The sequence below is a fragment of the Eschrichtius robustus genome, chromosome 8, assembly GCF_028021215.1.
Source record: "Eschrichtius robustus isolate mEscRob2 chromosome 8, mEscRob2.pri, whole genome shotgun sequence".
NCBI lineage: Eukaryota > Metazoa > Chordata > Mammalia > Artiodactyla > Eschrichtiidae > Eschrichtius > Eschrichtius robustus.
The window spans coordinates 81367049-81391411 of record NC_090831.1 but is presented as its reverse complement, the minus strand read 5'-3'; the positions used below and the strand labels follow the sequence as shown (position 1 = coordinate 81391411).

The 24363-nt window shown below is 41.3% G+C and overlaps 1 protein-coding gene and 1 pseudogene across 3 annotated transcripts in view; both read left to right on the top strand.

Annotated features, from left to right (window-relative positions):
* The window catches only part of JAZF1 (JAZF zinc finger 1), a 341816-nt gene that overhangs the window by 277628 nt on the left and 39825 nt on the right, over positions 1-24363 (top strand). For all 3 annotated transcript variants that reach the window (XM_068549212.1, XM_068549210.1, XM_068549209.1), the window contains exon 3: positions 11927-12123. In XM_068549212.1, coding sequence (XP_068405313.1) covers positions 11927-12123 — 197 coding nt within the window. The remainder of the gene's footprint in view (positions 1-11926; positions 12124-24363) is intronic.
* Positions 14468-18959, top strand: LOC137768713 (heterogeneous nuclear ribonucleoprotein A1-like; annotated as a pseudogene).

The following is a 24363-nucleotide window of genomic DNA, read 5'->3' as shown; positions in this document are numbered from 1 at the left end:
TCCGTAGCCAGAGTCCTCCAGTTCACCCCATCCCCTGGCTCTAGATTCACTCCAAGTCACTTGTCTTAACTAAATGTTGACTGTCACCCAGCCCACTTGGTCAGAAGAGCCGACCTAAGTGGATTGGTCATGGCAGCATCAGAGAAGTGCTTTTCTTTGGAAACAGAGACTTTTGACCCCAGACTTAGATTTCTGTCTAAGTCCATCTTAGGTAGACTGGCCTGCATAGGTTCCCCGCACAACTGACCTCTTACATAAGAATTATCCAGTCAGATGGCTGTTACATTTTTAACATAATTCCTGGGTGAGAGTCAGGGGCATAGGGCCAACACCCATGGAAATACCAAGACTCTGAGCAGCCTTCTGACATATGTGCAGTATTATGCTGAGCCAAGTGTTTTTCATGCTTTTATCCAGCGAGATCTTGACAATAACCCCCATGAGGTAGGTGTTAGGGTTACCTCTGTTTTATAAATGAGGATCCCAAGATGAGAGAGGGTAAATAATTTGCCTAAGCTTGAATACCTAAATCAGGAGTTTGCCCCCAGAAGCTAGACTTTCAACCAAGCTGTGTTCACAGCTGTTAATGATACTGGAACTAAAACTCCGGAGACCTAAATCCAATTTTTTTTTCTTTAGTTTTTAAACTTTTCCCAGCTTATGAGGAGAGTTATGCATCATCTCATTAGCAGTTTACATGGAAACCTCAAATAACTCATTTAATTTACTTCCAGAGGAGGCAAAACAAGGAAACTCAAAAGCTATTTGTAGTTTTGTACCACAAAACCTCATAAAATACAGCTTCTTTGTTTTGTTCATTGGTTTTTACACGGATGTCAAATTAGCAATGAAAACCATGTGTAAGAAATAGCCATAGTGATTTCCAATTCGATGAAAGTAGAAAAGGAATGGAAAGGATGATAGAGAGTTGCCAACAGAGGGATATTCCAGTTGGCCGTCAAACTAGAGATTTGTGGGCTTCGTTTTCAGAAGTGGTTTTTATTCTTGGCATTGACGATGAAAGAGGCCACGGTTTACTCTATTCGGGCTAAAGTAAATCAAAATTAATTGCTTCACTGATAATTTACGCTGACCTGTGGCTTTAAGTAGTGATTGCTGGAACCTGAACCAGAGATGCCATTAAGGTAGATTAACTGTATTATTCCTTCGCTGTGAGAAAATACCCAGTATTTATTGGGAATATACAAAGTAATGGCATTCAGGGATGGGATTTTGTTCATTACTGCAGTTATTTAGCCGCCATGCATGAATTTCATTTGAGTGCTAAAATTCCGGGAAAGAGATTATCGGTTTTAAAAAAAAAGTAATTCTTAAGTACTCTTCATAGACAGCTACTAGTCTTTGAATGATGCTGTTCGTAAGGGTGTTTCTGTTGGTCTGCAGCCTCCAAGTTGCCTAGGGTGTATGGGGCCCAGGGGCAGGGGTATCCAGCACCCACCGCCCCTCTGTGTGTTCTTTCTCCAAGCTCTGGGAAAGGAGAAGCTCCCGGGTTTGGGTGCTCATGTATTTGGCTTCTTTCAGTTTGCGGCATATTGCAAATGATTCCTGCTAAATTTAATAGTTCCGTTTTAGTCAACATTCCTTGAAACTGAATTTTGAGCAATGGCCATGATAGAAAATAAAGTTGGATATTTTTAATAACTTGTATCTAGAGAATAATTATAAGCAACATATTATTATAAACAGTATATTACAATGTACATATGATGTGATTACAAAATAATAAAATTAAATTTTATATTGTAGCTCCTCTGCATCTCAAAAAAATTTAAGTACATTTATTCTTCTCTTGTTCTATTGTTATCATAATCTCAGAATAAAGGACAGTCTTTCTCATGAAAGGATTATTTTATTCCAGGATTATGTCCTTCCTATATTTTATGTTACAGTGGCTTTTTCTTTTTAATGAGAGGCTGGTGATGGTAGGTGGTAGTTAGATAAGGTATACCACTTGGCAATAGAAATGGGCAACCAAGTGTTAGTTATTAAATAAATTTATTTATTTATTTACTTATTTTTGGCTGGGTTGGGTCGTTGCTGCACACGGGCTTTCTCTAGCTGCGGTGAGCAGGGGCTACTCTTCATTGCAGTGTGCGGGCTACTCATTGTGGTGGCTTCTCTTGTTGCGGAGCACGGGTTCTAGGCGCGCGGGCTCAGTAGTTGTGGCGCACGGGCTTAGTTGCTCCACAGCATGTGGGATCTTCCTGGACCAGGGCTCGACCCGTGTCCCCTGCATTGGCAGGCGGATTCTTAACCACTGCGCCACCAGGGAGGTCCCTAAATAAATATTTTTTAAAGTTTTAGAATACTCAAGCTATACTATAGCTGCCCTTAAAAAAAAAAAAAGAAAGAAAATATAGTTGTCAAGAGAGTAGTTAAGAGGAAGATCACCTCTTCTCTTTTTTCTTATGTCCTTCTCTTTTCTCCTCTCCCTGTCCCCAAAAATAAGGTGAACTCTTAATAAACTAGCTACAATGTCTGATATGAAATTGTCTTGCCCTGGTGTTAATTTATTTTGTGCAAATTAGACTGGAACTACTCCTCAAAGTCCAGGAACTATATCCTCCTGTATGTATCACATGTAAACTTAGTAAAGAAAAGGGAGGAAGGAACAAGGTGTCTCACTTAATGCAATAAATCTGTTGGTTTTGGTTTGGTACCCAAGAACAAAATCTAATTCATTGGTGGTGCTTCACAAATTATGCCCACAACCCATGTGAATATCAGATGAAAATCTCACACACACAAACACACAAACCCCTCACAAGTTAAGTACCAAACTGATCTGATCAGATGGTGTGGGTTTTTTCCTGGTGCTTCTTTTAGTTTTATTATTTTGCATTAAATTTTTAACAGCAGTGTATTAAAAGAGGCTCTGAGTTTTGGTGACACTGCGAAAAATTTTATGAAGCTTCAAAATCCACCCCATAGGCCTCAGATTGTGAAGGCAAAAATAGCTCTGGGATGAGAAATGAAACATATGATTGTTCAAAACATTACTAGAAACTTTCTGAAATTAATGTTACTTGGGAGTCCAAATTGTCTTTTGTCTTTGAAAAGAAGAACATTTATTAAGTTCCCTGATCACCAGGAAAGGCCCTTCTCTTAATGAAGGGGCGCAGACAAGCAGTCACTCCACTTGCTGCCAGCAGGTCATGTTTCACTGGCCAGCTGTTCTAACCAAACACCCCTCAACCTCACTGTGGCTTTAAGTTGCTAAAATGAGAGGGGCCGCCCCATGAATTTATTAGCAGATGTGTGTTCTGAAAGCCATCATTACTTTGAGACCTAGAACAGCCAGATCCTCTGACATGTGGACCACACATGATCACATGCTGAAATGTGCCGTTATTCCCATAGCCTCTATTCGAATGTCTTACGGATCATTCTGCTTCCTTACTGGCTTTCTGTCCATCCTTGTCCCGGATAGCGCATCGTAGTAGTTGGAGAAAAGGAAAATCCCTAAGGTACTCTCCACTGGAAAGATCGATTGTTGTCCTTGTCAGGTCAGAGATCCCACTGTCCGGAGCGATGAGTTAGCAGATTTGAGAGTGCTTAGAACTGTGGTCTATCTGCCAGCTCCTAGCACCTTTCCTCAAAAGCTTTCTTGGTTTCACAAACTGGTTTTCACCAAAACATGGCAATGCCCAAAGGGCCATTGAAAAGGCAGATCAAAGCTTTTGAGCTTCAAATGAAGCAGTTGGATGTGGTACTTTGTACAGAGGTCTGGTTGTGGACCACATCTGAGCCTTGTGCGACTTTACGAATCTCCCAAGTAGAGGGCAGCCTATAACTGCATAGAAAAACATCTTTCCATCAAGTAGCTGTGCTCCTGTTGCCTGTCCTGCTAGAAAAGTCTTCTACAACTGGGTTCTTCTCAAGAAATCAAGGCAGAGAAGTAAAGAAGAGGAGGTGTGTGGTTTTATAGATGCTCCACCTCCCAGCATGTTGTCCCTAAGGAGAGGAACCATCTGTTTGTATTCCAGCTACTGTAACTACCTTTTTCAAATTTGCCTATGATTGAAGCAGTAATTTAATCCATCAATGCCTGCAGAATCAGTGAAGGTGGCTTGTTGCTTTCAGAATCAGCAGAACTCATGATGGCAATACTTATTCTAATACTCAGTAGTGCAGCTCAGAAGTAACCAAACTGCTGACGTTAAGCGTCAGAATGAAAGGTTTGTGAGTTAGGATTTCCAGAACAAGAGTCGTTCACATGACATTTGTCAAACACCGAGTGCCAGGCCCTATTCCAAGTGCTTTACATGTATTAATTCACTTCATCTTCACAACTCTGTAAGATAGCCCTTATTTTCACCATTTATAGGTAAGAAAACTGAGGCACAGAGAGGTTAGGTAACGTGCCCAAGGTCACACAGCTGGAGAATATAGAGGAGAAATTAGCATCTAAACAGTCTGCCTACAAAGCCCACCTCTTAACTGCTACACTGATATTTTCAAACTGCAGGCCATGACCTATTAGTAGGTCAAGAAATTAGTGTGGTGGTCATGACCAGGATATTTTGTTAAAATCAAATAGAATAGAAAAATATCAGAGTATATCGCAGGTAGTAAGGATTGTTTCAAGAAATTTTTGTTTCAGATGTTTACATAAAAATTCTTTGTCTTTGCACCCAGATATGTTTCACAAGTCATAGTTCTAATTTCAGAAAGGCAATATGGTGCAAATACTGCCTATTACATAACTCTCCCTACAGGGTCCAGGGCAGCCCCCTGTAATCAAACACACTGATGTTTGTGCAGTGAAGCATATAAATATTCACACTAAATACAATAAATAAAGTGTGTAAATAGCCTTTAAGTAGTTCACGGCAGGGTTGGTCCCCCCGTGAGTTTTGCTGTCAAACATAAGAAACTTTCCAATTTTCAGAGCTCTAGAGATTTCAAAATTGCAGATTGCGGACCTAATTATACATATGTGTGTACAGGCTTTCTTATAATGGATTGAGGTCAAAAAAAGTTTGGGAAACACGGCCTGCGGGAATCATTGACTGTTGGAGCTGGGAAGGAACATAGGGGTGATATATTTCTTATACTCATAAAACCAAAACTCCTCAGTTTTAACAAGTAGAAAAACCAGGGCCAGACCGGGGGTTGGGGGGAGCATTGGGACTTCCAGAGGCCACCCGCTTCTTCTCCCCAAAACGAGCCTCCTGACACACAGCTCCAGCCTCTGGACTACACGGCCTCTTCAGAGTCTTATAATAACAACCAAACCACGCCATGCATCTCAGAGTTTGGATTCTTGCAGGTTTTTCTGAGAGATGCTCGAGTTTCTAGTGGTCACTTCCATCACTGGGTTCTCCAGAGCGGGCAGAAGCCAAGTGGTTTTGCCCCAGCAGGACACTTGGGCTCAGGTGTTTGGCCCAAGAGTGAGGTGCAGGGCGGGCTCGGCCCGGGCTCCAGCCAACTCTGTAAATTTCCTGAGCTTGTGGTTGAAACTGGTCTCCATGGACCAGCAATTTGACATTTTACCCCTGCGGTGTTATAGTCATGTTTCCACGTTTAATATGTCAGACTGAATGAACTGTGGTCTAAGGATTTAAAAGATTTATAATGGAGTCTTGAAAATTTACTTAAGGAATATGTACTTCCCCAAGCAATAACAAATATTACTGCAAATGACCATATTAAATTAAAGTAACTTGGGCATTTCTGATTTGTAGGAAAGTTAAAATTAATCTTATGGCAGTTTCAGTTTCAAAATGAAAACATGACTTTGCCTGACCACAGATTTGCAGGGTGTTAGTCAACAGTGAATGAACCCTCAAGTGACTATTTTTTTCTTTAAGAAATATCCAGTTCACTCTATGTGTAGAAAAGCAATACTAGAAGGAAAATACCCTGAAAAATCAACCATAGTTGTATCTGCAAACTTCAAAGGTTCTGGTAAAAAATTTTTTCATAAGCTGAGTGGTGAGTACATGGATTGTCATTTTATTCTTCTTTAAACTGTGCTTGTAAATATGTACCCTCAATTGTGTGTGTATTACTGAATTTTTTTAAATGTTTTTAAGCACAAGTCACAAATCCATAAAAATTTTTCTGTAAGTGTTCTTTAATGAGAAGTCTTACTTTTATACTTTTAAAAAGGAAAAGAAGGCTTCCGTATCCATCCTTCATCCCTGCCCCCGATTAGCTGCTTTAGTGAATAGGCAAGGAGCCTGGTTCAAATGCTCTTTTTCCATATTAAAAAAATAATAATAATAACTACAGGTATACTGGTAAATGTTTAACGGCTGACTCTTGGGGTGGGGAGAAAGCCCTGATTTGTAATATTTGCCAATTTCCATGGTTTAAATACTCCCATCATGGCCAATTTCAAGCAACCAACATTACATTGCTGAACAGAGTTGGGAAGAAATGTGCAGTAGCATACAGCATCATATAGTAGTTCTACCAAACAGATATGACATTATTAATGTAAATAACCTAAATAGCATAGATAATAGTAAAATGAAAGAAAATGATAAGAACTGATAAACCTTGTGTATTGTTACCTTTATTTCTAATATGCTTGTTTTAATTTTAAGTTCACATAATTTATTTTTAATTTATTTTTTAATTTTTATTTTATATTGGAATTTAGTTGATTAACGATGTGTTAGTTTCAGGTGTACAGCAGAGTGATTCAGTTTTACATATACATGTATCCTTTTTCAAGTTCTTTTTCCATTTAGATTATTACAAAGTATTGAGCAGAGTTCCCTGTGCTATACAGTAGGTCCTTGTTGGTTATTTTATTTTATTTTTTTAACTTTTTATTTTACATCAGAGTATAGCCAATTAACAATATTGTGATAGTTTCAGGTACGCAACAAAGTGACTCAGCCATACATATACATGTATCCATTCTCCCCCAAACTCACCTTCCATCCAGGCTGCCACATATCATTGAGCAGAGTTCCCTGTGCTATGCAGTAGGTCCTTGTTGGTTATCCATTTTAAATATAACAGTGTGTACATGTGGATCCCAAACTCCCTAACTATCCCTTCCCCCCCCCCACCCCGTAACCATAACTTCATTCTCTAAGTCTGTGAGTCTGTTTCTGTTTTGTAAGTAAGTTCATTTGTATCATTTCTTTTTAGATTCCGCATATAAGGGATATCATACGATTGTTATCTATTTTAAATATAGCAGTGTGTACATGTCAATCCCAAACTCCCAATCACATAATTTAATTTTTAATAATGGGTATGTTTAACAACTGGCCTAAATCCCTAAAAATTTAATGATCAGCTCTCACAAGCCAGCATAAGCCCGCACCAGCACACGAGTACTCAGAACAGTTGCCATTGCAAAGCAGAAAGAATTCAGGGATGAGGGCACAGCAAGCCTTCCCTGCATCACAGCCCAGTGAGGCTACAAATCTAGGGCCACCAGGAGCCAAGGGACCCCACACAGCAGAACTTGGCAGACCCTGGGAGGATGAAGGCCCCTGCTCTTTCAGTTGCCCCACTTCCAACATGTAAACCCCCGAGGGGTTCCCTCTGCATTTCCTCAGGCCCTAAGCTTCAGCTCCTTAACCCCTTTCAACTTAACCGTGACTCTTCAGCAAACACAAGAAAGCTCAGGGTTCTTTGCTGTGCCAGTGGCAGCCTGGCGGAGCAGGAGCGTTCGATACGGTCCCAAGGCTGACTTCTCAGATGCCAGCTCTGCCACCAGCCAGCAAAGTGACCTTGAACAGCCGCCTTCACCTCATTTCCCAGTTACTGTGAAAAATGAGGGGGTTGGACTAGGTGATCTGTCTCATCCAGGTTCCTCCCTGCTCTAAAACCCCATGTTGGCTGCGATTACTGAGGACTTCAGAGAAGATCACCAGTCATGTCAAAATCCATTGAGAAAAACTCATCAGACCACAGAGTGGTGTGGCTTCCCAAACCTGAACTCCCTCTCATCTGGGAATACAGGGGAAACATTTCTAATCCTGATGAAGGAAAGATCTGGGCTCTGGTCCTTCAAGGATATGTCAAAGTGCAGCTGCCCTTGAAAGTGGAAAATGCTCAGAGCCAACTTACTCAAGTCCGGTTCTTGGCTGCAGTCACAGCCTTTATTTATTCTGCCTCATCAGGTTCTTTATAAACTTGTCTCCCCAGGTGATTCTTTGCCATTAGGAATCCACCCATCTTTTGACAAACAACTGTATTGATGGAACATTGCTTGAAAACTGTAAGGTTTAAATAAGTCTCAAAAAAATAAGTAAAGTCATGGGTGGTAAGTGAAAGAGGAACAGTGCAACACTGCCAAGGGAGAAACTGGTGAATTTTATCCAGCGCTCCAAAGGCGTTTTTATGCCCATGCGTGTGTGTGTTTTGTCACCAGGAATAAATTCTGCAGCTGTGTATCTTGGTATGGCAAGCTTGCCTTGATTTATGGGTATAGCTGCAAGTTCATAACCACCAATCCAAGGGAGAAGGAGGGAGAGTGGAGGGAGAGAAGGGTTGGCAGGAGTGTTTTATGAGTTTCATGTTGAATGCTTTTAACATGGTGCCTCGTTCTCGCTTCTAGAAAGCACTTAGCAGATACAAGCCAAAAATAGATGGCTGTCCATAGCCAACCAAATCCATGAGGGGGTGAAGGTGAGGGATATGTGTGTGCACATTGTCGTGGTTGTTTATAGTTGTTTTTATCTCTGCGCTGTAGGAGAGTATTTATTTTACAATAAAAACCATGAGCTGTGATACTTTTATACTTTTTAACCAGAGTAAGAGAAGACACTGCAAAGCCTGCAAAGCTCGCTAGCTCGCTAGCTTGGTCTCTCTCTCTGGCAAGAGTTTCTTTCTGACACTCTCTATGCACTCTCTGGGCTGAGTCCTGGTCAGCTATTCCACATCCCATCCTACTGTACATGAGGCATGAACCAGGTGCTTTCAGAGCCATAGACATGCAGTGCGTCCTCAAGAAACTTGGAGTAAGGTAGATGGAATATACAGATAAGACCACATTTATGAAGCTTTCTATAATAATAACAGCCACTTCCTACATGACAGGCACTGCTGCCTCGTTTAATCTTCACAACAGTCCTCTGAAGTCAGCACTATTATTGCCCTGTCCACCAGCAGGTGACCTTCCTCCACCATGAATATTCAGACTCACAAGATGACCAGAGGCCGCCATGGGCGCTGGGTCTTTTCAGAGAGATAAAAGGCAGAGCCACAGCCTGCCAGCAGGGCCGCGTCACACCTTCTGTGAAGTTCTTACTGGTACACATGGCAGTCTATCCAGATGCAGATAGAAGATGCCCCTTGGGCAAAGGTGGGAGCTGCCCTGGAATCAAAGCGCTTATGACACTCCCTGGGCACGCTCCCCAGTTCTCTGCAAGGGGCATGTTCAGGGGCAAGATCACCGCGCTCAGGAAGCCCAAAGCTCTGGCTTCCTAACAGGTGTGGATAGATGGTTTCTAGCTCCTCCCAGTCCAGATGTCATTTACCAGTTGGGGGTCAGTCTTAATATAAGCAGTGTTGCCCAGTAGCGTATTTGACTTACCGTCTTGGCAGGTTACCAGAGTTAACCAAAGATCAAAGTCTCTTATAGAAAGGGAAAAGAGGTATGTTAATCCTTTATCTACAATTATTAGTCCCATTTTTCAGAGAATAAAGCTGAGGCTTAGAGAGGTTCATCAACTTGCCTCGAGTCACATAGTAAGTCACACAGCCAGCATTTGAACCCTGGCCTGCCTGACTCCAAGTCCCATGCTGTTAACTAAGATGCAAGATGTAAATTTTTCATTCTACTCCATAGCATATCTGTGTTTATTTTACTATTTAAAAAACCAACTTAGGGCTTCCCTGGTGGTGCAGTGGTTAAGAATCCGCCTGCCAATGCAGGGGACACGGGTTCGAGCCCTCGTCCGGGAAGATCCCACATGCCACGGAGCAACTAAGCCCGTGCGCCGCAACTACTGAGCCTGCGAGCCACGACTACTGAAACCCGTGCTCCGCGACAAGAGAAGCCACCGCAGTGACAAGCTCACGCACCACAACGAAGAGTAGCCCCCGCTCACTGCAACTAGAGAAAGCCCGCACACAGCAACAAAGACCCAACACAGCCAAAAATAAATAAATAAAATAAATAAATTGAAAAAAAATTAAAAACTAAGTTGAATGACCTACACTGAGAACACTTGGTCTTCCTGGAAGAAGCAATATGTTTAGCCTGTGGTCTCACCCACTCCCTGGTGCACTGCATGCCCCAGTTGAAGAAGCTCAGCACTATGCCAGTTAGCAGTTGTACTTAGAATAATAAACGAAAGCACCAGTTCCTGCTTTTCTCTATAGTCCAGATTTTGAGTAGAGGTTTATGAGGAGGGAAAAAAGAAGTTTTAAGAGCAATAGAACCAACTTTACATCTGAAAATAAATGAGTACGTGGCTGCCGGGTGCAAACAATTCTGTTTTACATTGTCATTCTTCTTTTTAAATCATCACCATCTTGCAGCACAAAACCTAAGAGCTCAAGGCAAAACTTGTAGCTTTATTACAGTTTGGTTCAACATATAAAATCCAGTTTATGCATATAGATTATATTGCAAAAGCCCTTCAAGAAATGTGCCATCCATGTTCCAAGTGTAAAAGTAGACATTTTAAGACACTGTAACTCTATTGTAACATTTTTTCATTGGGTGTTTGAGCAACTCAAAGCTTTTTACCAGGCATGAGAACTGTCTGTTGACTTACAAAATGCTGCAGTGTAATGAAGACAAATATGAAGGAATTTTGTAGGCAGAATGTGAAATGGGTTGGGTAAAATACCATGTTTAAGTGCAATGGAACTAGTTTACGATGAATTGTATTAAAATAGTCAAAACACAATTGGTGAGAGGGTGGGGTACCGAGGGGAGTTGAGAGGTATGGTTATGGTCTGGTTCTTCGCTTAGGCAGTGGGCACAAGTGTATGTTTTTTTCACCTAAACATTTTCATATACTCTATTCACTAGGCTTTTCGTCGCAATTTTCAAAAATGCAGTTGACATTTGCTCTTTAGGTAGGAGATACCACTTCATAGATTGTTTTGAATCTCTTATTACATGAATTTATGAAATGCTAGATTAAACAGTGAGAAAAGAACAAAGTTTGAATATAACTAACATAAGAGAAGTGTTGAAAGAATAACTTTGAAGTTTCCAAAGTGAAACTATCAAGAAAAGTCACCTTTCCCTTTATGAGTAATAAGATCACAACATAAACAGATCTTTCTCCGTGATCTTCCTCCCGGTACAGTGCTCGTACCCTCTTATTGAATCTGCTTGGTCAGGTTTGTTCACTCATTTGATAAATGTTTGCTAAGATGGGCCTGGCAGCGTGCTAGCAACGATTATAGGGACTCGGGTCCTTTCTTTTCAGCTAATGGCTGGGGAGACAAGACCTTCAATCAGCCAAGAAAGTGTTAAAAACCCAAATAATGATATGAGAATCCAGAATACAAAAAAGAATCAAAGTTTTCATGAAGCCGTATATGTTCAGTGGCACAAACAATAAATACTACCAACCTACAGATGAGGGAAGTCCTCTGTAGCTGGGGGTGGTTGGGGAACTTTGAGAGCAGGTGTACTTTCTGAGGGTTGAGAGGACCTTCCCAGAGAGGCAGTCTTGTAACTGAAGGCACTGTAGTGAGTACAGAGTCTATGTGGATCCATTTCCTGCACAGAGGGTTTGCCCAGGGAAGAAAGGATCCTGACTTTGAGGAACTTTAAAACAAGAAACTAGAAGATAATTTCATCATGTAGGAAAAGGGCAACGGCTGTGAGTTTTTGAAATTGGGACAGACCTGTGAATGAGCCCCTTTCCCAGGGTGGAGCACCTGTCAGACTTGAGTTAACGGTCATAATCCTGCTCTGTATATGGTCCTGGTTACTCATAAATGGTCCCTTCCACTGTTGCTGCAGATTCATGACAGACGCTGCCCGCCGAGAGCAGGAGTCCCTAAAGAAGAAGATTCAGCCGAAGCTCTCACTGACCTTGTCCAGCTCCGTGTCTCGAGGGAATGTGTCCACACCGCCTCGCCACAGCAGCGGAAGCCTTACTCCCCCCGTGACCCCGCCCATCACCCCCTCCTCTTCATTCCGCAGCAGCACTCCGACCGGTAAGTGGCTTGGCCCGTGGCGGGTGTGTGTGTGTGGTGTGCTGGGGGCCGGGGACAGATCATGATTCAGACCCACCTCTTCTTTGACCCTTTACTGGTCCCTATAGCGTTTGCTGATTCATTCATCTATTTATTATGGAAGAAATATTTATAAATTATCATTTATAATATGCATGTGATAATGGTTTTATAGATATGTGTTCAAGCCTTTACCATTTGTTATGTATGAAGTGATGCAGTGTCTTGGATTTGCTTCAGTCAAGTTGAGAAGTAGATCAAACAAGATCGATTATATGTTTATTGCCATGTGTTGATTATTGTTGAAGCTGGGTGATGTATACGTAGGGGTTCATCATACCATTCTCTCTATTTTTGCTTATTTAAGAAATTTTCCATGATAGAATGATTAAGTTTAAAAAATTAGAGTGCCTCCCATGTGCCAGGCCTGAGCTATGGTAGTGAGCCAAAGGAGACCCCTCCCTGTTCTTCCTGATGGACTGAGGCCTAGTGGAAGATGTTGGCATTTTAGGGGGCCAACAAGAACACTCTTTCGTGCCTTCCCCTCCCAAATGGAAGCAATTTGAAAAATAAAACAAGACTCGGAGGTGAAGATTAAAATTGACTTTATTACTGCATAAGGCTAAACTGCAGAATAGAGCTAGCTAGCATCTGTAACAACTGTCTTCCCTGAGTTGAACTTATTCCCAAACATTCCTTCTAAGCTTGCCTGCCTGGGAGCAGACCAGAGTGCGCCCAGGCCCTGAGCTGAACATGCGCAGAACCTTCTCCCAAGTAAGGGATCCATTAAGTCAGCAGTGATAGAAGATGGTAGAAAGAGGCTGGAAAGGTCTCCTCCTTTTCTTTTTTGCATCTGAGCACAGGCAATATATTTCCCCTCACTCCCATAGGGGTATAGACAGGCATTCATCAAATAAATACACCAGTAAATATAACATTGTAACCATAAACTGGCTATATGGAAGAACTCAGTGATAGGAGAGCATACAGAGAAGGACTTGACAGGGTCAGGAAAGACTTCCCTGAAAGGTTGGTAGGTAAAGAGGGAAAGAAGGCGCATTCAGCCAAGCAGACAGCGTTTTTCAAAGGCTCCATGATGGGGAGCCTGGCAGGTCCCAGGTACTGAAGGTCGACCAGGTGGTGGGGTGTTTGTTAGATGAGGCCAAGGAGGTCTGCAGGGACCAGGGCACTTAGGGTGTCATCCTAAGAGCAAGAAGAAGCCGCTTAGAATCACACCATCACTTCAGTAGCATTGCCCCTTGACCATGGGTGAAAATGTTTATTTTTCTCTTACAGTTTATGTATTTCTCTTTTATCCATCTCCCATCAAGGGAGGTGACCGCAGTCATATTTCTCAGAGTGTTTTTCAGAATATAACTTTCACAAAATAGTAATTGGGAAAAGGGATTCCCTAATAAGTTTGGGGAAATGTTGGGTTAGACAAAGGTAAACTGGTTTCTTCAATACAGGGCTTTAATATATACATTGTTATTCTCCAAGAGGAGGGTTTAGAAAGCTTTCCAAATTTAGTCACTTTGATTAGAGGACCTCTTTTCCTAGGGGCATCTCTGGGGGCTCATGGTTGGCAGATACCCTGTGTTCCATCAGGATTGGACATTTTGAAGACAGGACAGGTGCGCGAGGCAGACAGACTGAGTTCCTACCGAACTTCGCCCTTTACAAATCACTAATGATACCCATTACTTAGGTTTCTGTGTGAGAGTTAAACGTGATAAATATGCATGCCTTAAACACTCAGTAAATGTTCGTCTCTGTGGTCCAGAGTCTTCAACTAGTTGCTTCAGGAACAGAATCGGAGGTCATTCTGTAGAGAGTGAATTGGGTTCATTTGTGTTGGGCGTTTGTCCCTTTCTTTAGATAGACCACCATGTTTCTCTTACATTTTATTTCATGAAGATTTACTTTCCAGCATCTCTGTGTAACATTTACCGTGTAGATCTAAGGAATGCCATGATAGTGTAGTGTAATTCTTCAATTCTCTTTTCTGAATATTTCTATGAATATTTATTCATATATAATGTGAATTATGGGGGCAGTTTTATACCTGGCCGTGTTTATACCTGACTTAATATGGATTGACTCATAGCCAGCACCAGATAACCGTGACCTCCCCAATTAATAATCGGAGCTTTAGAACCCCATGAAAATAAAGACATTTTAAAAGTGAGAGTTTATTATTTTTCATGTAAGAATGTTTGGAAGAAATGGAATCATTTCCTTTCCTTCAGACGTAAAGAAATCTTTCTGACACCTTGTCTATTTTAGCAATTTCCCACTGAGAGAATTAATATATGTTGTGGTAAAGATGTACCATTTTCAGTCTGTCAACATCATTGGTAAGTTATTTGCTGCTTGAAGAACATTCCATGTAAACATCAAAAATCAGCAGGGGAAATGGTTTCTTAAACCCCTACCCTGTACCATTTTGACTGTGTACATTTTTCAATGTTTGAAATGTTATTTTACCTATAGTTGGAGAAATCAGCTTATTTTGCCTGACTAATGTGGTTTCAGTCACTTTCATTGCCAGGTTATAAGTAATTTTCCATGTTTCTACCTCCTAAATTCACTCTTCCAAGTTTCATATTCAGGATGCGTTCCTGGTGCAGAAGTAATAGTCGTCTTGCAGAAAATTTCATTTATAAAGTATTCTTTAAAATATACTGTCTTAGTATGGTACTGGCACAAAAACAGAAATATAGATCAGTGGAACAGGATAGAAAGCCCAGAGATAAACCCACACACATATGGTCACCTTATCTTTGACAAAGGAGACAAGAATATACAATGGAGAAAAGACAGCCTCTTCAATAAGTGGTGCTGGGAAAACTGGACAGCTACATGTAAAAGAATGAAATTAGAACACTCCCTAACACCATACACAGAAATAAACTCAGAATGGTTTAAAGACCTAAATGTAAGGCCAGACACTATAAAACTCTTAGAGGAAAACATAGGCAGAACACTCTATGACATAAATCACAGCAAGATCCTTTTTGACCCACCTCCTAGAGTAATGGAAATAAAAACAAAAATAAACAAATGGGACCTAATGAAACTTAAAAGCTTTTGCACAGCAAAGGAAACCATAAAAAAGACGAAAAGACAACCCTCGGAATGGGAGAAAATATTTGCAAATGAAGCAACTGACAAAGGATTAATCTCCAAAATATACAAGCAGCTCATGCAGCTCAATATCAAAAAAACAAACAACCCAATCCAAAAATGGGCAGAAGACCTAAATAGACATTTCTCCAAAGTAGACATACAGATTGCCAACAAACACATGAAAAGATGCTCAACGTCACTAATCATTAGAGAAATGCAAATCAAAACCACAATGAGGTATTACCTCACACTGGTCAGAATGGCCATCATCAAAAAATTTAGAAACAATAAATGCTGGAGAGGGTGTGGAGAAAAGGGAACCCTCCGGCACTGTTGGTAGGAATATAAATTGATACAGCCACTAGGGAGAACAGTATGGAGGTTCCTTAAAAAACTAAGGATAGAACTACCATATGACCCAGCAATTCTACTACTGGGCATATACCCTGAGAAAACCATAATTCAAAAAGATACATGTACCACAATGTTCGTTGCAACACTATTTACAATAGCTGGGACATGGAAGCAACCTAAATGTCCATCCACAGGTGAACGGATAAAGAAGATGTGGCACATATGTACAACGGAATATTACTCAGCCATAAAAAGGAACGAAATTGAGTTATTTGTAATGAGGTGGATGGACCTAGAGTCTGTCATACAGAGTGAAGTAAGTCAGAAAGAGAAAAACAAATACCATATGCTAATGCACATATATGGAATCTGAAAAAACGGTACTGATGAACCTAGTGGCAGGGCAGGAATAAAGACGCAGACGTAGAGAACAGACTTGAGGACACAGGGCGGGAAGGGGAAGCTGTGACGAAGTGAGAGAATGGCATGGACATATATACACTACCAAACGTAAAATAGATAGCTAGTGGGAAGCAGCCACATAGCACAGGGAGATCAGCTCGGTGCTTTGTGACCACCTAGAGGTGTGGGATAGGGAGGGTGGGAGGGAGACTCAAGGGGGAGGGGATATGGGGATATATGTATACATATAGCTGTTTCACTTTGTTGTACAGCAGAAACTAGCACAACACTGTAAAGCAATTATACTCCAATAAGGACTTCCTGGTGGCGCAGTGGTTAAGAGTCTGCCTGCCAGTGCAGGGGACACAGGATTGATCCCTGGTCTGGGAAGATCCCACATGCTGCAGAGCAACTAAGCCCATGCACCACAACTACTGAGCTTGTGCACCACAACTACTGAAGCCCACGTGCCTAGAGCCTGTGCTCTGCAACAAGAGAAGCCACCACATGGAGAGACCCGCGCACAGCAATGAAGAGTAGCCCCCGCTCGCCGCAACTAGAGAAAGCCCACGTGCAGCAATGGAAGACCCAATGCAGCCAAAAATAAATTTAAAAAATTTTTAAAAATTATATTCCAATAAAGATATATAAAAATATATATACACTGTTTTGACTAGACAGAATTAGATCTCAGTTTCATCCTAGAGTTTCAAGTATTTCTTAAGGATTCTGGAACTAAGATTTATTTTGCAATTTCTAAACCCTAGGGGAATCTTCTTTTCTCATTTTTTTCATTTTCTATCCTCATTTGTTTTGTGTTCTTTTTTAATGTACTTTTTAAAAGTATTCACTTAAGGAAAGCTTAGAATGGTTTAAATTGTGGGTCAAGGATCTTTTCTATGAAGGACCAGATAGTAAATACTTCAGGCTCTGCAGACGATGGGGCCTCTGTTTCAGCTACTCAACTCTGCTGCTGTAGCAGGAAAGCAGCTATAGAACTATGCAAACAAATGGACATGGTGTGTTCCATAAAACTAAAAGTTTTTGTGGAACCTTATTTACAGATTTGGTCCACAGGCCATAGTTTGCCCACCCTGGTTTAAATCACAGAGATAAAGAATTAAAGATAGGGGACTTCCCTGGCCGTCCAGTGGTTAAGACCTTGCCTTCCAATGCAGGGGGTGCGGGTTCGATCCCTGGTCAGGGAGCTAAGATCCCATATGCCTTGGGGCCAAAAAAGCAAAACATAAAACAGAAGCAATATTGTGACAAATTCAATAAAGACTTTAAAAATGGTCCACATCAAAAAAATCTTTAAAAAAAAAAAGAATTAGAGATAAATGTGATTACTATGTACAAAATAGTCAACAAGGACCTAACTGTATAGCACAGGGAACTATACTCAATGTTTTGTAATAGCCTATACGGGAAAAGAATCTGAAAAAAAATCTATCTATCTATCTATATGACTGAATCAGTTTGCTATACACCTGAAACTATCACAACGTTGTAAATCAACTGTACCTCAATTAAAAAATATATATATAAAAAAAGATAAACGTGATTAAATGCCCTGAAAATAAAGTGTTAAAACAATTCATACCATTCTCCTTTAAAAGTAATAATAATCTGAGTATAACTACTGAGAAGGAAAGGCAACTTAGATTTTTTACTATGTATGCTTATGTATGATTATTTAATCCTAACACCAACCCCACTGAGACAGCATTATTAATTCCCATGTACAGATTAAAGAAATAGAGGCTTAAAAAGGTTAATTTGCGCAAAGTCCCGTGTCTGTCACTTCCAAAAATGAGGTCTTTCCAGTGTACTCATACTTTTTTTCCACATTAATCATTATTATATTAACACCTTTTTAAAAACCTCATTAGAGATACGTTCGGTAGATTACTCCTTTCTGCCCATGGACGCACGGTAAGCATTGTTGACGTCTCCCCCCTCCACTGCCATCATATCTAAGTCAGAGTCCCCCAAAGAGCCCGAACAGCTGCAGAAGCTCTTCATCGTATGTTTGAGCTTTGAAACAACCAATGGGAGTCTGAGGAGCCATTCTGAGCAGTGGGGACGCTCACAGATTGTGTGGTAATGAGGGATCCAAACACCAGGCGCTCCAGAGGCTTCGGGTTTGTCACATATGCCATTGCAGAGGAGGTGGGTGCAGCCATGGAGGCAAGGCCACACAAGGTGGATGGAAGAGTTGTGGAACCAAAGAGGGCCGTCTCAAGAGAAGATTCTCAAAGACCTGGTGCCCACTTAGCTGTGAAAAAGATTTTTGTTGGTGGCATTAAAGAAGACACTGAAGAACATCACCTGAGAGATTATTTTGAACAGTACAGGAAAATTGAAGTGATTGAAATCATGACTGACCGAGGCAGTAGGAAAAGAGAGGCTTTGCTTTCGTAACCTTTGATGACCATGACTCCGCAGACAAGATTGTCATTCGGAAATACCACACTGTGAATGGCCACAACTGTGAAGTAAGGAAAGCCCTATGGAAGCAAGAGATGGCTGGTGCTTCATCCAGCCAAAGAGGTCGAAGTGGTTCTGGAAACTTTGGTGGTGGTCGTGGAGGCGGTTTTGGTGGGAATGACAGCTTTGGTCGTGGAGGAAACTTCAGTGGTCGAGGTGGCTTTGGTGGCAGCCACGGTGGCGGTGGATATGGTGGCAGTGGGGATGGCTATAATGGATTCGGTAGTGATGGAAGCAGTTTTGGAGGTGGTGGAAGCTACAATGATTTTGGCAGTTACAACAATCAATCTGCAAATTTTGGACCCGTGAAAGGAGGAAACTTTGAAGGCAGAAGTTCTCGCCTCTATGGTGGTGGAGGCCGATACTTTGCCAAACCCCAAAACCAAGGTGGCTATGGTGGTTCCAGCAGCAGCAGGAGCTATGGCAGCGGCAGGAGGTTTTAATTACTGCCAGGAAACAAAGCTCAGCAGGAGAGGAGAGCCAGAGAAGTGACAGGGAAGCTACAGGGTACAACAGATTTGTGAACTCAGCCAAGCACAGTGGTGGCAGGGCCTAGCTGCTACAAAGAAGACATGTTTTAGACGATACACATGTGTATGGGCAAAAAACTCGAGGACTGTATTTGTGACCAATTGTATAACAGGTTCTTTTAGTTTTTGTTCTGTGGTAAGTGTAAAGCATTCCAACAAAGGGTTTTAATGTAGGTTGTTTTTTTTTTTTTTTTGGCACCCATGCTGTTGATTGCTAAATGTAATAGTCTGATCATGATGCTGAATAAATATGTCTTAAAAAAAAAAAAAAACCTCATTAGACCTTCAGCCATTTAGCTGCCCCAGTTACTACTTCTAAACTTACAATACAAAAATACATTAAGATACTGGAACTGTGGTTCACCTTCATTCACAGTAACCCTCACTTTTACCCCACACTCCATCGTTCAAATAGCAGGTCAGAACTGAAGAACTTAGCGGTTTAGTTTTCTTTAAGGGTGAGTTGGAGCTGACTCCGGGGAGCCAGCTGTTAAATATTCAGGCTTGCAAAACAGTTTTTAAAAGCTCATCCTGAAATTGTCCATGGGCTCCACTCTAGAGACCCTGATCCGGTTGGTGGGTTGGGCATTGGGGGTTTTTAAAACCTCTCTCTAGGTAATTCCAACCTGCAGCCAGAGTTGGGAAACCACTGCTTTTAAATGGGACCCGTCTTGTCATAGCTGTGTGTTTTCTTGCCTGGGTTAACCTGTATTCCACTTTGCTTGGAGAAAAGTTACTGTAATCTACTTGCTTAGCTTCCAGACATGAGTCCAATGGGACTGAACGAATGCTTGCTTATGTCTTAGTGGAGCAGCCGTGGAAAGAGTTGGCTGGATTTCTGGTTGTAATAGCACTGCACAGTCTCTCCTGGAAAATATTTGCATATATTTTTTGGCCCACTTGGGAAAAATTCAAGTATTAAACCAGAGAAAGGTACCAAAGGAAATTAAACCAATTTTTTTGTTTTCTTGTTTAGGCGGCCTATAACGACCATGAAGTCACAGATTATATCTATTAATGCGTAATTTAAGTTTCTGCATTGTGTTGTTTCATTTCATATTCCTATGTCTCCTACTATCTGGCCTGATAGTAGACCTTTAACATTCCTTTATAGTTTTGGCAATAGGTTGCTCAGATTATAACATTTTGCAGTTCTCTGGAGTTACTAATAAACAGCAAATCATTTTAAAAAGTAAAGTATTAATTTTACCCTCAGGATGGAAATGACTGATAGAACTGACAAAATTTAGCTTGACATTTAGAAACTCTGTCTGAGTGGAGTTGAGGTGAACTCTCCCCCAATCCCTTTATTTTTAGAAAACGAAATACACCTAAACAGCCTTACTAAAGGCAGAAAATCTGAGAGGAAAAGATAACTAAGGTAAGGTCTAAACTAACATAATTCCACCCACCCACCCAAAAGAAGAGAATGAAACAGAAGGAAAAACCTCAGAGAGAGAAATCCCATCCTATTTAATGGCGGAAAAGAAGAAAAGCGAAATATTTCAGCCTGACTGAATTTTGTGACCTACTTATAAAGTCCTGAGGCCAGGGTTTGGTATTTCTAACAGATTCTGCCCTAAAGAGTTAAATATCTGGGCAGTGCCTAAAAAACATTCTCTAAACTCTTCCCATTGAGAAAATGGCCTTGATTTATATTTCCCTTTTCACATAAACGTGCCGTCTTTAGCTGGAGAATGACTTCATGTTGCTGTACTCTCTGGCTTGCGTATATTCAGGGTCACTAACACACCCTTTCCTGGCCTATGACTTGTTTGCTTGTTTGTTTATATACTGCTTTGTTCTAATCACTGGCCTTTCATCTTCTTCATTGATTGACTTGTAAAAATTTTATCCTGCTTCCTGAGTGTTACGGCCCAGTCTTGTAGCTAATTTGCTTCCTTCCCCACTGCATTATGCGGCTGCTAATTTTTAATCTCTTACTACTCAAAGCGTCGGTTAGAGTAAGGGTGGCAACGACGAGATAGTACTTCAATTATTTTTCCTCAACTACATCACTCATAAGAGACCTTCCCAAACAAAACATTTTCTTGACTTGAAGAAAGCAATCAAATCGATGCTGATCTGTAATTATAATAGATTATATCTTTATAGTGCACAAAAACATTCACATCACCATTTATTAACCCCACTTTAAAGACAGAAGAAATTGAGGCTCATCTAAGTGAAAACTGGCCCAAGTTCAGCAGTCCCCAGGTGAGTGACCCTGTTTTCCACAGCACCAGGATGGGGTATCTTCTCATTTCACATAATTTATGGAACATCTATTTTGTTACAGTCACTGTTCCAGGTATTGGGAGTACAAAAAAGCAGAAGGCATAGCCCTTATGGATTAGAACATACATCTCTTAGTAGAAGCAGGTTATACACATGTAGAGCAGACACTTAATGAACATGACATATACACACAGGTGGGCTAAATTACTAGCATGGATGATTAGCTAGACAAGATAGAGGTACACATAGAGTCATTCTTTCCATACTGTTTTAGTGCAGTTATAATCTATGTATTCCCATCCACAAAATGTCTTAGAAATTGTGAGGCAATGTGAATTCCAAAGCAGTTGGAATAAGGTGAGATCAGTGGGAAGGTGATTTGGGGCACACAATTTTAGAGCATGATCATTATGGTATGTCAGCTTAGGGAATTCGTAAGCAGACCCAGATATGTTGACAAAAGGTATTCTGTAAACCTGGAGTTTTCTGGGCCATCTTCTAAAACCCTGGGAACATAGGGGTAAAGTGGTGAGAGCTTTTGGCATCAGAGGGATCTGGATTCAAATCTTGGTTCTGCAGCTTGAGAGACAGATGGCCTTAAGCCTTTGTAAGCTCGGCCTCCTCATGTATACATTGGAGACAATGCCTACCTCCCCATGAGGATTAATGTGATAAAGATAGGGACGGAAACAACTGCTTGTGTTAACACTGTCTCTACTTAAACCTCCAATTTAGAAAGGACATTAGCTCTGAAAGCCCTACTCTGCATCCAAGGCACCCAGTGCGTTCGGGAACCACCGGGTCGTGGTGGAAATGGCCGACATGTCAGGCTGTCAGGGCTTCTTGAAGTAGCTTTACAGCACGTTCAAAACAAAGAAAACATTTCGTGCTCTTAACTGAATCCTGCCCTTTTAGACAGTATTTCACCAGCCCTGGCCAGGACCACTTGTGCATGTTTATTTTTTGTCTGTACTAACCTCAGAGAAGGTTGATTCCAGGAATGTGCATTACTGGTGGCATTTGCTAATGATGTGCTTTGGGCATGGGCATATTTTCCAGGGGAAGGGGTGTCATATCTGAGAACAAAAATGACACTATTTGTTATCAGAAATACAGGAGCATTTAAGATAACCATTTTATGACCAGAGCTGGTAGAAGTAAAAGCGTTAGCAGGTTTACAGATTTTTATAGTTTGTCTTGTTGTTTTAGTAAAGGTAGCAATAATAACCCTTTTAATTGTGGAACTTCAAAGCATGAAGAAAATGGAATATTGGATGTTTCTAACAGATACACACACTTATCGACGAGCTCTCTCCCCTCCCTTGTTGAAGGGTGCGCCCACATAGGCCCAGCCGCCATCACTATCTGGGGGGGGCACCCCTTTGTCCCACCGTCTCTGTCAGATGCCCCACTGAACATCTCACTGATAAGATATGTCCAGGTCTTAGAGCCATGTAAAGGGCATCTCACGGTCTTCGGGACCAAGTGAGTTTTGAGTACAGTGTCCGGGAAACTCCTTGCCCTCTTTCCTGTGAAGGACGGAAAACATCCTCAAAGCTGCTCTGAGAGGAGAGGGCATCAGATGTCACTGTTCCTCCACCCAGCCAAGGAGGGAGAGCCCTACAGAGGTCATATAGGTTCTCCAGGGCTTCAGGCTTCAAAACCAAAGTGATGTTGGCTGAGCAGTACCACTCTAGGTATTTACCCAAGAGGAATGGAAGCATACGTCCACAAAAGACAGGTGCAAGGATATACAGGGCAGCTTTATTTGCAATAGCCCAGACTGTTAACTAGGCCATCTCCAAGTACACGTATAAACAAATTGTGATCTGTCCATACAATGGAATACTATTTAGTGATTAAAAAAAAAAAAAAGAACAAAGTACAGTTACACCAAAAAAAAAAAAAAAAAAACACCATGGATGAGTCTCAAAAACATTATACTGGGTACCTCTCTGGTCGCACAGTGGTTAAGAATCCACCTGCCAATGCAGGGGACACAGGTTCGAGCCCTGGTCCGGGAAGATCCCACATGCCGTGGAGCAACTAAGCCCGTGCACCACAACTACTGAGCCTGCACTCTAGAGCCCATGAGCCACAACTGCTGAAGTCCGCGTGCCTAGAGCCTGTGCTCTGCAACAAGAGAAGCCACCGCAATGACAAGCTCGTGCACCGCAGCGAGGAGTGGCCTCCGCTCGCTGCATCTAGAGAAAGCCCGTGAGCAGCAACGAAGACCCAATGCAGCCAAAAATAAATTATTTAAAAAAAAAAAAAAAAAAAAACATTACACTGAGTGAAAGGAACCAGACACCAAAGAGTACATATGAAATTCAAGTAGAGGTAGCTGATCCGTAATGATGGAGATCTGAATAGCAGTGGACTCGGGGAATGCGGGGAAGGGTCGTACCCAAGAGAACTTTCTGGACTGATGGATATAGTCCATATCTTGATTGAGATGTTGGTTACACAAAGGTAGACATTTATCAAACTAACTGAATTAGACACTTAAGATCTGTGCATTGGATTTACCTCAGTTAAAAAAAAAAAAAAATTGTTGGCCCAGGCAGAAATGAGGAACAGGAGCCCACAACTTCCACTCACTCCTTGAAAGAGCAAAGAGCATTTCCTCTGCTGTAAACAAGCCATTTAAGAACAAAGGAAGTAAATACACGCAGTAGTTGGAGAAGAAAATCTCTGGAATTTCCTCTCTGTTGAAGAAAGACAGCAGAATCCTTATTCTCAGCTTTCGAACTCTGCAGAAACGATAGCATGGTCAAATAAAACAATTGCTACACTTATTAAATGAAGAAGAACTAGTTGCCAGACTCTGGGTCTCAAGACACAGAATCAGTGTTTCCGATAGAAAATTATAGCATCTGGGTCTTCCAATATCCAAAATATTTTGCTTTCCATGAGATAGAAATTTTTTTTTAATGGCTTTTTTAAAATTTATTTATTTATTTATTTATTTATTTATTTATTTATTTATTTATTTATTTATTTATTTATGGCTGTGTTGGGTCTTCGTTTCTGTGCGAGGGCTTTCTCCAGTTGCGGCAAGTGGGGGCCACTCTTCATT